The sequence below is a fragment of the Crocodylus siamensis genome, chromosome 14 (assembly GCF_052110815.1).
Source record: "Crocodylus siamensis isolate JL-2025a chromosome 14, ASM5211081v1, whole genome shotgun sequence".
In the NCBI taxonomy this organism is placed as follows: Eukaryota; Metazoa; Chordata; order Crocodylia; family Crocodylidae; genus Crocodylus; species Crocodylus siamensis.
The window spans coordinates 9,102,046-9,116,538 of NC_143408.1; the positions used below are offsets into that span (position 1 = coordinate 9,102,046).

General features: G+C 45.3%; 1 protein-coding gene across 3 annotated transcripts in view; it reads right to left on the bottom strand.

The window, feature by feature from the left end:
* ZFR2 (zinc finger RNA binding protein 2) overlaps positions 1 to 14,493 on the bottom strand; it is a 133,124-nt gene that overhangs the window by 51,838 nt on the left and 66,793 nt on the right. For all 3 annotated transcript variants that reach the window (XM_090027657.1, XM_090027658.1, XM_090027659.1), the window contains exons 4-8: positions 11,543 to 11,758; positions 11,160 to 11,449; positions 4,646 to 4,828; positions 3,740 to 3,971; positions 2,836 to 2,996 (exon numbers count right to left, since the gene is read on the bottom strand). In XM_090027657.1, the coding sequence (XP_089883783.1) occupies positions 2,836 to 2,996; positions 3,740 to 3,971; positions 4,646 to 4,828; positions 11,160 to 11,449; positions 11,543 to 11,758 (1,082 nt within the window). The remainder of the gene's footprint in view (positions 1 to 2,835; positions 2,997 to 3,739; positions 3,972 to 4,645; positions 4,829 to 11,159; positions 11,450 to 11,542; positions 11,759 to 14,493) is intronic.

Consider the following 14,493-nt stretch of genomic DNA (forward strand, 5'->3'; position numbering starts at 1 on the left):
CACTGCACCCTGAAGGAAGGCCCTCCCACCCTTGGCACTCTTTGTGCTTGGTTCTGTTGGGCCACAGTTGCACTGTGCATCATCCCCAGACCTTCCCAACCCCCACAGACACAGCACCCTCAATTCTCATGTCCAGTTCACAGAGCTCTTGTTTTAAGTTCAACAAAGAAAGTATGGGAACTTTTAACTGTTTGCATTGTTTAATAACAGTTCCAAGTGAGAATTCCTGGTGATTATTGAGCCCCAGGGGCTCAGCCTTCAGTGGTGTGTAGCAGCTCCCAGGTTGCCAAGTTTCCTCTGCCAGGCCTTTGGAAAGGCTTCCTCCTAGGCATGGCAGATGTTGTGTAAGACACTAAGATAACCATCCAGGTCAGGTATTGCTAGGTGACATTCTGGCATACTCCCAGTGCCTTCCACTATGCCTTGAGGTACTCAATGGTGCACTTGGTCACATGGCAGCTGCTCAGTCAGTAGTTGAACCGTTTGTCTGACATCTAAGTGCCCTGTGGAAAGTTTGAGAGCCAGGAGAGTAGGTATGCTGGGTCCCTGAGTAACAGTGTGGGGAACAGTCACTCCCTCACTGTGATGCCAGTAGCCCTGTGAGCAAATTCTCCTGAGGTCATTAGGGGCACAAAGCTCAAGTTTCTAGACATCCTGATATTGTGGTTATTGCCCCACCAGCTGGTGGTAACATATGTAAATTGTCTCCAGTGCTCCATGAAACCCTGCAGCATGATGGAGAAGAAGCCCTTGTGGCTTACTCTGAGCTCTGGTTAGCAGGACCCAGAATGTGCCATTGGCTCAACACAGAAAGCCCATGCGGACAAATCCAGTGATGTCCCCCTGTGAATTGGCAAGGCAAAGCAACTGTGGTGCCAGCCCCCTCTGGAATGCATGGCATACCTTCTGCATAGCTTCCTCTGCTGTGGACTTGCCCATGCCAAAATGGATTAGAGGCTTTTAATAGCCAGCTTTGAGATGGTAATGACCATATGCTTCTCTGTGGCCATTATGCTCTCATGTTGGTGGCTGATGACTAGTTCAGTACAGATTTCCCTGAAAATGGCAGAGCTCATCTACACATTCTGGGGCCACTGCTCATTATCCCATGTCCCCAGGATGATGTGTTTGCACCAGATACTGTTCACTTCCCTGAACCAGCAGTGGTGGTACATGGTTTGCAGGTGATCCTGCAGAAGGCCATCCTCTATGGTGCCCTGTGTAGCTGCTCTTGGGCATGCTGGTGTCAATAGTGCAGGGAAAGCGGCACTTCTCAAGGAGAAGCCTTCCTAAGGCCTCAGTCATGGTACCCTGCAGTGCCAAGTCATTGCATGCCAGCTAGCATAGGTGCTGGAAGAAGATGCAGAGTATATTTAAGTAGGCCATAACTTTCCACCTCAAGCAGGACAGGAGGCACAGAACCACAAATTCCTCCAAGATTTGCAGGGCAAGGAGATAGTAGTCATCCATTCCTGGCTCCCTAGGGTGACAGTGTATGGGATGGTATATATGCCACAAGTGGCACAGGCAGTCTGTGTGCAGCACACGACAGATTGGGGACAGAGCAGGGAACATGATGACAGATAGGGCAGGGAGCAGAAAGCAGAGCAACAAATCAGTCAGGGAGCACAGGGCAAGGAGCATAATAAAGAGCAACAGTTTGGGCATGGGGAGGGGACTGGGGTGGCGCTCAGGGAGGAAGCAGGGCTTAACTTGTGGCACACCTGCCAAAAGACTGACCCCCACTGATGTAAGCAATGGGCCCGCCTGAAAGGAAACTGATCACGTGGCAGCAAAGACCCAGGCACTATGGTGTGTACACATGAGGGACAGGCAGTAGCTTCTCTCCTCTATGCTCATCTGTCCTTCACAACCTCTAGAGACTTGGTCTTGAAAGGTATGCTAGGACGTTTGCTCTCCTTCTCATAGCTTCAGAGTTCTGCCATAGCAAGACCTCATGGTCATTTTGAAATGCTTCAGATGTAAGGGGCCTATATGTCTGCAAGACTAACTCTGAAGTGCTTCGAAAGGAAACAACACAGGGGTGCTCAACATTCTGGCTCATGGGTCAAATTTGGCCCACAGAGCCAAAGAATCTGGCCCACGGGTCTCCCTATGGGTTGGGAAATTTGGCAGCAGGGAAGCAGTAGTAATACTGTTCCCTATGTGTTGGGAAATTTCTCCCTATGGGTTGGGAAATTTGGCGGCAGGGAAGCAGCAGTAATACTGCTGCTCTCTCCCACTTCCAAATTTCCAAGCCCCATGCAGGGAGCTGAAGCCAGACAGTGCCCTCTTTCCCCACACAGCTAGATTAGGGCTAGGCCACATCCTGTTTCCACTGTGTGGCAAGGGCCAGGCCACATCCCCTTTCCACTGTGTGGCAGGGTCAGGGCTGGGCCATGAGGTGAATGGGGATCTGTAGTGCCTGCTGTGGGGGCCAGATCAGGACCACCAACTGGGTCTGGCCCACAAACACACAGGGCATTCACTCATTCAGCCCACTGGCCAAAAAGGTTGAGCACCACTGTTCTAACACAATTAGACAGGTTTCAAAACAGCTTCTGCCAAGTATTCAGACAGAAAAATACAAAGCGCTTAAATAGGGGTTCCTGCCTAAATTCTTCATTTGGATGCCCAAATACAGACCTGAAAATTGGATCAAGGTTATCTGATAGAAGATTAAATAGAAAGCACTGAATGAAGGCAGTGGTGAGATTGCTTTTCTAAGAGTACTTACTGTACACTAAACAAATCATGTTTAAATATTTTGGAAATTCATGGCGTTGCATTTTACATTTGATTAATTTGTGCACTAAAAAACCCATTAAGCATTACCTCTTCCACATAGTCATGTCCAACAGGTTGTATATCAAGTAATACGCCAGGGCCATCCCCAGAGCTATCATGTGTATGCTGTTCATTTGGTAGCTCTGATTTTGGTTGTAACACCTTCGATTCCTCTAGTTTGATGCTTGCTGCCTGAATCTTATTAGTCCCTAAAAGAAGATAAGTAGATTAATAATCAACCTGCTTCTTTATTACCTATGAAGGTATCCTTATTATAATTCATATTACAAATTCATATAATTAATTTATCTTCATAACACTAAATGGCATTCTTGCACTGTTAGTCCTAATTATTTGTTAAAATAGTAGCTGCTTATAGAAGTTAAAAATCTCACTGGCTGAGATTTACTATTCATTTGCACATCACTACTGAGTTCCATATCTAACGTTTTAACGTTATTAACTGCTACACAGGTGACAGCCTTTATTTATCAGCTACACATTCAGACTACTGCTAGTAGTTATGTTTAAAACATGAAGGAGTTATATCATGAACATGAAGATTAGGCAGCTGTAAAGATAAGAAAATTCTTATAGTAGCTATACTTTCAAGCAGATTTCTATCAATTTTAGCGATGACTTTCCATTCTGCAGTCTTCTGAAGGTTGTAACTGCTCACAGAAGAAATGCAACCTAAAAGGGGCTCTTTAAGCATTAGGTTTTACAAGACAAGTGAGAAAAAAAAACAACATTCCAGAATTATTTAGAAAGCCTGATGGTCAACTACTTTTTCCCTGGGCAGTTTTCCTAGGCAGTGATGGAAAAATATTAAAAGGTTTAAGCTATTTGTATTTGAGGGAATTATACCTTTTAAACAAAGTGTATAATGCTACAAAGCTTAGATGATATCGAAAAACCCAAGAAGTTAAAAATGGAGTTTAAAACAACATACCTGTAAACATTATCTTTGACGTGACTAGTTTCTTCACTGCCACTAGCTTGCCTGTGTTGCTTGCACTGTTAGTTGCTACAGCTGTTGGCTTCGTTGGTGCAACAGATACTGCTGTAGGGGCATGGGCAACTGGGTTACTTGCTGTGGTGATGGTAGGATCTGAACCAGAGTTCACTACTATAGGCTCTATTGAAGGGATGGGCTTTCCCAATTTAGTATGCAGCTTAACAACCTGAAATACATGTGGTAACTATATCAAAGGACAGAACTAGAAAGGGACAGAACTAGAACTACAAGTTAAACACAATAATATAAAAGTTTCCCTTGGAAAAATGTGTACATTTATAGGAAGAATGCAGCATAAGAGCAGCATATAATATGGCAATACAAAACTAGATTAAAAGACTTGTTCTGGGTACATCTACCCAGCAGAATGACGGTATAATTGTAGCATCTTCTAGTTTACGCTAGCAAAAGCAGTGAAGTTATGGTGGAATGGGATTTATGAAGGGGTACCGCAAGAAAATATGGACAGAGAAGTCTTGGATTAGAAACGCAGCCACCAGTCAATACCATATTGCTGATCACATATACAATTAAAGGTTCTGAAAGAGGTCCTTCAAGTCTGGCATTACTCTAGCAGCATGTTAGCTAGTTTTTAAGCAATCTGGCGGGATAGGCTTGTTCAAAACATTTCTAGACATCTAAAGTCAGCTCCTGCAGTCAGTCAAATCTTGAAATGGATAATCTATTTTGTACTTCAACTTTCTTCTCAAAAGTATTTTCCAAAGTATCTATCAGCTCCAATGAATTTTTTTAGAACATCAGCATCTTCTATAACCAGATGTTTCACACCATCCACCTACATAAAATAGGTGAATCCATAGTCCCATTGAACTATCCTACCTTTTGATGCTTGGCTCCTCGGATATGTGCTGCATATGCGTCTGCTCCTGTACAGGACACATCACAGAGCTCACATCGAAGCTGCGTCTGCATGCCACGAGGGCCAGTGTTCACCTGGTTCCCTGTTTTCTGAGCTGCCTCTTTCTTTTTGTGCTTTTGTCCTTCTAAGTGCTCCCGGTAGGTCTGTAGTCAAACAGGGAAATCCATTTTAAGCAGTGATGCAATACCAGTAACACCATTTCAAACTTTCCTTGGAATCAGTCTAGCTTTAAATGTAAGGGTAAGTGCAACTCAGGTCATCTTGTAAGACACTCTATTAATTCCCTCGTATTTACAGCATCTGGAGACAATAGATACAGCATTTCCAAGCAGGAGATTCAACCAGATTCTTAGAAATACATAGGACAGAATTCTATTTCTGTTTTTTGTGCATGATTGGCAGTTTTCTAGCTGCATAAGTGGCACTTCTGGCACTTAAGTGCAGGTTGTGATTTTATTACATCTGCACTGAAGACATCTAAGTGCATGTAGACTGAACATGTGCAGTATGGTACGTATGAAAACATGGAACTCCTAAAAATCGGTGAAGCCCATGAGTAGTGGGTGTTAGATGCTATAGGACAGGGGTGGGAAAAATGCTGGATCCAGCCAGTGGCCAGACTCCATTTCCCAGCAGCCCCTGCCCACATTGTTGTGGCCTATTTCCATGGAGACTCCAGCAGCTGCAGGGCCATGACAATGCAGAGCCAGGGTTTCCATGGAGACTGGCCTCAGCAGCGCTGGATGGATGGGAAGCTGCTGCAGATCAGGGCTGGGGTCTTGTGGTGGCGACAGCATGGTCTGGAGCTGGGACAGAGCCATGATCTGCTGCCTACATGCCCCTGCCCAGGGCATGCAGGCAGTGGATCACAGTTCTGCCCTGGCTCTGGACCACACTGTCACCACTGCAAGATCCCAGCCCCTGGATTGGTTTTGCTACATTTGTATTGTTACAGGTTTATAAACATGTAACTCTTAAAGTGTAGGGGTGAGATGACACGTTACAATTAGGCCATCGGCCCCTCCATTCCCAGATAAGTTGCCTGACAGCAGCAGAGGAGCTCCCTACCCCAGGCTCCTGGGGTCCACACCATCCCTCTATTCCCACCATCCAGTCCCTGCTGGGCCTCCTGGGGGAAGAAGTGAAGGGGCAAGGATCCAGTGGAGGCTGGATCCAAGTGTAAGGGGACCATGCAGGCTGTACGGAGCCTGGCAGCAGGCAGAGAGGGGGAAACCCCCCACTGGCACCTCTGCTGCTGCTGTTTCCACTCTTGGGATAATTGGGGTGGCAGAGCATTGATCTGGGGGGGTCAACTGAGGGATGGAAAGAGGATCTAGGAGCTGACAGAGAGCAGAAGAGTAATTTGGGGGACAGCAGGGGCAATCCAAGTGATGCAGGGAACTCCTTCCTCCCTCTTCTGCCCACCTTATACTGTGGCTAGAGCCAGTGAAAAGGGCGGAAATGGAGAAGACTTGAATCCCCTAGCCACAGCCCAACTCACCGGCCTTCTAGCAGCAGATCTGAGCAGTGCACGTTAGAGAGGGTATTAACCCTGAATGTGTAACTAACCACTAGCACTTGTTAACCTTAACACAGACTAACATTCCTTAGAATTAGCACCCGTTAACTCTAGCATGTAACCTCACCTTAATAACAGCTGTTATGTGATCCAATACAGCAGCTCTTCCCTCTCCATTTGAAACAATTCTAAGTACCTCCTCTTATATTTGCATACAAGGAAGCCTCATGAAATACAATGACTACCATTAAACTGCGGCCAAAGCAACACATGCTAAATAATGGAAACCAACTATGAAGCTGATTAAATGCTATATAATGGGCAAACATGGTGGTAGGAACCAGGGGTGTGTGAAGCAGGCCTTATTTGGTTTGGATTCAGCCCGAATCAGGGACAGTGATTTGGATCACTCTGATTCGATTCAGCTGAATCAGAATCTGAAGATTTGAGGCTGATTCGGAGAACCAGTGATTAGGGCTTTAAAAAACTTTAAATATTTTTTCTACATACGTTGAGGTAGCAGGCATGGCTTATGAATGCTGTGATGCTGTGTGCATGGAGCATCCCACAGGAGTGTGGGGGGGCCTCCACATGCTTGGTGGTGAACCTGGAAGTGGATTGGAAGTAGCTCTAGTCCACTTCTGGGTCTGCCAGGGAAGTCTGCTGGGGGCCCCCCCCATGCCACCCTGGGTTGGTGACTGGCCATGGGGGGAACCTGGGTGTCCCTCAACATCCAGGAGGCACCAGTCACCGAACGGGGGGGAGCTCCCCCACACGCTCCCCGGAGGACCTGAAGGGCTTCTGGTCCAATTCTGGGTCTGCTGCCGAGCACACAGAGGAGCCCCCCATGCTTCTGTGGCAAATTCCATGTGCCCCAGCATCACAGCATTCACGAGACCCTGCTACCTAGGGGTACATAGAAAAAACATTTAAAGTTGTGTCTATGTCCAAATCTTTCTGAATCAATTTGGAGGGTTCTGATTCGATTCGGAGAGATTAAAGGGTCCTCTGATTAGATTAAGAGATTCAGCCACCAAATTGGGCTGAATCTCTGCCAAATCGAATCAGGGACCAAAGCTCTGCACAGCCCTAGTGGGAACCTTTTAGAAGTACAGGTTAGTACATTCCATCTGAATAAGGTATGTGGTAGTGTCCATTGTGTATGGTCCTCCTCACCACCAACTCTTTTTAAAGTCACGGTGAACCATTACATTGTACACATTGCATGCATGTGTACATCTTGCTAGCAAGCAACTTTGACCTAGTGGGACTAACTGAAACCTGGTGGGACTCTTCTTATGACTGGGTGGTGGGAATAGAGGGCTATAAGTTGTATAGATAGAGTAGGGAAAAAAGGTTGGGGACTTGTTCTCTCTGTCAAAGAACAGTACACATCTTCCCTAATCAAATTAGGGGCAGAGGGTGGTCAAGCAGAGACTCTGTGGGTTAGGATCCAAGGGGCGCAGGGTGAAAGGGATCCGGGGGGGGGGGGGGGGGTGTCAGTCTATTACAGGCCGCCACACCAGGACGACGAGCTAGACCAGGAATTTTCCAAGCAGCTCCAAGAGGCTGTGAGGTCTAGAGATATGGTAGTTATGGGGAACCTTAAGTGCCCAGACATATGCTGGGAGGAGCAGTCAGCTAGATCTAACCGCTCTTGCAGGTTCTTAACACAGGAGGTAAGGGGCAACGCCTTGCTCAACAGCCACAGGGGATGATCTGGTGGGGGACCTGCAGATTCAAGGCAACTTAGGGGACAGTGATCACCAAATGATTAAATCCACTATTCAGCAAAGGGCGGGCATTATACCCAGAAGGGCACAGGTGCTAAATTTTTAAAAAGCTGACTTTAATAGACTCAGGGGATAGGTTAGCAGGGTGCTAGGAGCTAAGAATTTAGATGTGTTGAGGGTCCAGGATGGGTGGACATTCCTCAAGGAAACCGTTCTTTGGGCTCACTGCGAGTCAATCCCATGGGGATTTCCCAGAGGAAAGGGGGCAAAGGGGCCAGGAAGTTCCTTTGGTTATCCTTTGGGCATCCAGGATACCTTAAGGGCAAAAAAAAGAGGTATACAGGATGTGGAAGCAGGGAGCAGCTAGCAAAGAGGAGTATACGTCTTTGGCCCGCACCTGCAGGGAGTTGGTCAGGAAGGTCAAGTCAGCTCTAGAATTCAGGGATTAAGGACAATAAAAAGTCCTTCTTTAGGTACGTTGGGTGCAAAAAGAGGGTACAGGATAGCATAGGACCCATACAGGATGGGCAGGGGGGTGGACAGATAGCAGGGACAAGGCAGAGCTCTTCAATGAGTTTTTTGCCTCTGTCTTCTTAAATGGGAATCTAGACGAATCCTCAACATACATCACAGACACCAACAAAGGGAACATCAGCCAACCAATGGTCAGTGCCGACACGGTAAAAAGACACTTGGAGGGACTGGATGTATTCAGATCACCAGGACTGGAGGGACTCCACCCACAGGTAATGAAGGAATTAGTGGGGAATCATGGCTGGTCCTCTGGCAAGGATATATGAGTGCTCATGGTGCTCGTGTACCCCTGGATCTGCACAGAGGGGGTGGGCTGAAGCCAGGGCTGCATCAAGTTCTTCTCGGCAGGGTGGGGCTGCAGCCACAAATTCACTGTATCCACTTCCCAGTGCAGCCCTGACCTGCCGGAAGGAGCTTTGCATAGCCCTGGCCCTGTTCCATGCAGATCTGCACACACCTCTCCCTCCTCGCCATGTCCCCCAGATGAGGCACGGCTCTGTCTTGCACCTGCCCTGAGCAGCACTTGTCCCAGCCTCAGCCCCTCACCTCCCTTCCCACGGGGGCCTTGATCTGCATGCCCATGCCCCTTCCCTCCCTCCTCCCCCTCCACTACACCAGAATTAGTAGCTGGAGGCAGCTCTCCACACTGCTTGGTTGGGTACTGGAAATCGGATTGGCATCAGCTGATATGCCTCCCTAAAAATCGACTATCAGTATCGACCGCAAAAATCTCTATTGGTGCACCCCTAATGACAACACCACATAGTTCCAGTCATGAGCATGGGGCTAATTAGCACATGGAGGTATCTAGTTGAGGGGGTGTTTGGAGTACATGCATATACTGAGCAGTGCTGAACTGAGGGGTCACCTTGGCTTAAAATCCTTGTTTCTGCTGGGGCCCAGCCCAATAAACTACATGGCAAATCATGAGCCTTTCGGCTTTGGGCTAATATGCATAGTTTGTACTATATATAAGTTGTAAAGTGCTGCTTAAAAGTGTGTTTATGGAGTGCCTCTGCTACAACTTGCAGTAGTTAAAAAAAAAGGGTAATAAGGATCAATTCTGGATGAAATGAGTCTATGGGTACTATATGCAAATTACTGCAACTATGTTTAATTTCAAGGTCACTGTTTTCAAATTTGTTCCACAATTCCATGTGCTCAGGGAGAACAGGGTCTGACAGTAAGGTGGGACGGAGGGAAGGGGCTGCATGGAGAGGTAGAGGGCAAGGGGACTACCTGATCCCCAGATTTATTTTTCCTGCTGTAGCAGTGGGAGGAGGCAAACCTCCAATAATCAGATTCTATACTTACGGGTTTAGTTCAGTTTAGTTCTCCCTAAATTGAAACAGTGGGTTTTTAAAAACCCACCGTTTTCCACCGTTTCAATTTAGGGAGAACTAAGCCAAGCTAAACCCCCATCGTGTGTATACAAGGGTTAGGGAGCCCAGTTTTTAGAGCTTACCTGCCTCTCCTGTGGCGTGGGGAGTGGAGGGGGCGCAAACTGCCAGTGGGCTGAGTTGTAGGGGACCCCGGTGCTTCCCTCCATGACACCAGCACCCCCCCACGTAGCACCCGCCTGCTGGCACCCAGCCCAGGTGGTCTCAGGGGGCGCCACAGCTGTGAAGGGAAGCACCGGGCTCTGCACAGCTCAGACAGGCAGGCAAGCTCCAGGAGGAAAAGAAAAAGGATCAAACTCCTCATTGCTTTTTTTTCCCTTCAGTTGAGCTTACCTGCACCAGCTGCTGCTGGGTTGCACAGCCCAAGCTGCATGGGGCTCATTGTTCCTTTTGCAGCTGCATGGCTACCTGGGACCACCTGGGCTGGGAGCCAGCAGGCAGGTGCTGCCTGGGGGGCACTGGCACCATGGCGGGACCCACCAGGGTCCCCCACAACTTGGCCCACCTGCAGCTTGCCCCCCCACCCCGCCGTGGGAAAGGCAGGTGGGCTCTAAGAATAAGCACATGGATTTGAGGAGCAAATCTGAAAACAGTGACCTTGAAATTAAACATGGCTGTAGTAATTTGCATATAGTACCCATAGACTTATTTTATCCAGAATTGATCCTTATTACCTTTTCGCATGTTTAAGCACCCACTGAAAGGAAAATACTGGCCCACCGGAGGACACAAGCATTATTCAATTTGAAATGTAGCCAGCAGCAGGTTCCATAAAAATATGCTGAGATCAGGAAGACCAGAAGGAGCAGCGATACAGACAAGTAGGTAGGGAAGTGGCACATAACAGCAGTAATTTGGAAACTGGCCATAGATTAGGACTTGTTTTAATTTTTAAAGCAACTGTCAAAAATTGTTATACCTGGGGTATTTACAGCCTTTTGTGGCAAATGTGTAACATAATTTTGTGTTACTTGCTCAAAATATAATTGTTCATAAACTACAAACAGAACTACATTGTTCAGCCTAGCACATCAGGAACTTGCTATGCTTACCTGTGAGTATACGATTTCATCCAGCATGCTAACAAACAGTTTAATAAGCCTGGTGTACCTGGACACTTATGCAACTACACCCTGTGACAAATGGAAATTAGCTCTATCTATGCATCATTAACCCCCTAACAGTAATCCATTATGGATCAATAAGATGTCATTTGTTAAACTAGATGATTGGAAAAGGGTGTAGAGATTACATAAAGTGCGAATATGGGCAAAAAAGGATTGCTAACCTGGGGACCAGCACAACTGATCTTGCAAATGTCACAGTAGTGAAGCTGAGGTTGTTTAGGTGGTCCTTTGGGTTTCAGCTGCTTGTTTTGAAAAAGTGGTTTCTTGTTGAAGCTGTTGTTCGAGCTGTTGTTTGCGCTGTTCCCTGTGCTGCTCCAGGAAGAAGAGCTTGTGGTTTTTGGTTGCTGTGACACGGGTGGTGGCTGCTGTTGGGCTTGGGCCTGCTGAGGTGGTTGATAGTAAGTAGTAGCTGCTGTGTATGTTGTGGCATCATAACTGGGATAATTTGACCCTAGTAGGAAGAAAGAGAAAAGAAAGCACGTTTTGCAGTTTGTAGTCTAAGTAAAAGCTGATAATTGGAAACCTGCACCAAGTTTCTCCTTACCAGAATAAGGTACAGAAGTGGAGGTATATAAAGAAGAGGGAGTGTATGAAGAAATGGGGGAGGCAGATGTATTCTGGTGAACCGTTGTCACTGCTGGGTAAGTATTATAGCTTGCAGGTGTGGAACTTGTTGCTTGAACTGGTTTAATTGCAGTCACCTGCCTCTCAGGCTGGCTTGGATTATATACAGTAGATTGACCATAGCTGCCTTTGGAACCTAAAAAACAAACATATAAAGTCATCTTCTGGAAAAAATAAAAACAGATGCATGATGTTTTTTAACATTTGCACCAACCTACCTTCCTCTTTATTCTTAATATACTATTTGTTAAACCAGAAGACAGAAAGTATTAAGTAACAAGATATAACTGTACCACAAATATATTAGCCTGGAAAGAAAACTATTACAGGTAATTTGACTGAAGTATTTCAGGTTATGAAAAATACAGCTAAAGACCTGGTTAGTCCTTCCTTTTTTCCTATTCTGCCATAATAAACAGTTAAAAACACAGTAAATGAAAGGAGATATTTTTTCCTTACCTGTTAATATTGTTTCTCATAATGGAACTCACAGTTGGATAGGTTCCACTCACTCAGCTGGCTCTGATTTCAAGTGTTAAAGGGAGACTCCAATAACCAGTTGCAGAACAGGAAGTACCCCAGAAGATCTATTCCCAAGCTTTCATACAAATTGGTTAAAACTGGAAAAAGATATTTTTAAGCACCAATAAGAAACACTTCCTTGAAGATTATAAAAACCAATAACCTGAAAACATAGGAGGGTTCCTCTGGAATGGTGGATGTCCTAATTATGAGAACTATTTTGTTTTCTCTCACATGCACGTTCCATCCAGCTATCCAAAAGACTCACTGCTGTGAACTATCAGGTGATAAAATGATGAATGTAGCCAGAAACAACATAATGGTCAAGAGGAAGGCAGGGGTCCATCTGATCATTAGATTTTTTGGTGTAATTATTTTACATCAGTGGCAGCTTATTAAACCCTATGGCTACAAACTAATAAAGTTTCATTAAGTTGAAACTTGTCAATATTGTATTAGGTGAAATAACATAGAGGGATCCCATATTTACCTTGAAAGTTTTCTGCTTGGAAGCACCATTTCTTTGTGCCCAATAAAGAAATATGAGCCTTATAGTGTGCTAAATGGATTTTCTTAAATGATTCTTACTAGATATGACATATCTGGGTTTTACTGCCAGACTGGCCTGTGCAGAAAAATGTAGTTTTGAGGCTTTTTTGTTCATCTTGTAGATGTCTTATAAAAATTAGGAAAGTTTGACTTGGTTCTACCAAAGTAACACCTTAAGATACTATAGGCATCTAGACTGTCCCAACTTTTTGTTTAAAAGGGTCCACGAGGAAATCTGTTCTGACCCCACTTTCACATAGCTACACAGAACCCAATAAAAAAGGACCAATGAAGTGATGGAGAGTATTACTGTTTAACTCATCTCTCTGAAGACAGACCTTTTAATGCTTAAAATGTTACATACAAGAAGCCAGGGCTTAATCTTTTCATAAGGGATTCCAATATGGCTGTGATGGAGGGTATAAGAAGGTACCAGTGAAATCCATAGGCACATAGTTTAGAGGTTCATCTCCTTCTCCTGGTACCTGGGCCACAGAAGTGGATGAACCTGCTATATCCTAAGCTTGATGACAAGGATTTTTTTGCTTGTGCATCAGAGGCTCACATGTTAAGATCCAGAGGTCCAAGTTCTATCCCTACTGATGATAATCGATCTGGGAATGCAGCATTATAGTTATACTCTGAAGTCTCTATTAATGAGGATATATGTTGTATATGATCTGATAAGGGTGGGAGGTCTTTTCTAGTTTTTCAGAAAAAGACTTCTACCAATAAAACCTGATCATATGACTAGCTTAAGATACCTAACCTCTCAGATTCTGACTTACAAGATCTAGATGGAATAGACATGTAGAAAAATTGGAGCGCATCTCACTTTGTGTGTCAAGCAAGGAAATCACAGCCCTCAGAGCCAAAAGTGGATTTAGAAATCAATCAGGCAAAACAAAAGTGATCTTTCCTGGCACTTTTGGTTAGATGATATACAGGAGTTAGATTATCACCTTTGTGTCATGGACTGGCAATACAGCAACAGCCTCTCTGGTATCTTTGGAAAATCTTAGAGGTCTTGTTTGTTGGACAGGGAAAGAGATTCAAGCAAAAAGTGTCCCATGCTTACGTAACCCCCTCCATGTGATCTGGCAGTCTGCTCTGTAAAGCTCCTGGGAAGGGCTGGACTCTGGAATCTTTTAGAAAACAGTAGCTGTTAGAAACAGAAGTAAAGGCTACTGGTTCAATTAAAGACTGACATTGTGAGAATTATAGATGGTCAGGAAAAACCAAAATCATTTAAGTAGAAATGCCATGAAAAAACTGTTATAGCTTAGTGCATGTTCTGTTCTTCTGAGTAGGTGACAAACAGATAGAATGGAGGAAGAGTTGTTGAATTCCTGTGCTAGGTGTCTAGTTACTATCAAAAAAGCAATAGTACCCCTTTACTGGGGGAAGGAAGAGTTGTTATATAGGACAGCAGGCTGTGATCTTGGAAAGGACATAAGGGAGGGAGGGGAGAGGGGTCTCCCCTGGTTATAAGGCAGGGGAGTGGGAGTGGTCCAGGTTATGTAGCTGGATGTTCCAGTTCTACAAGGACAGAATTCCTTGTTAAACAATCTCTGCAAAAGCACTAGGATTCTATACTCTTATGGGCTGTACCATAATTTTATGATACATGTTAAAGCTAAATTAGATGGAACTAATGCTGGATTTGTTCATGATGAGGTTACAGCGCTCCAGGGCATGCAATGTCTGGTCCTGAAGAAGTAGTCATTCTGCAAGGGAATTTCAGGAGCTTTTGAGCTGGTTGCAAAAACCATAATCCCATAGAGGTTGCACTGAACATAA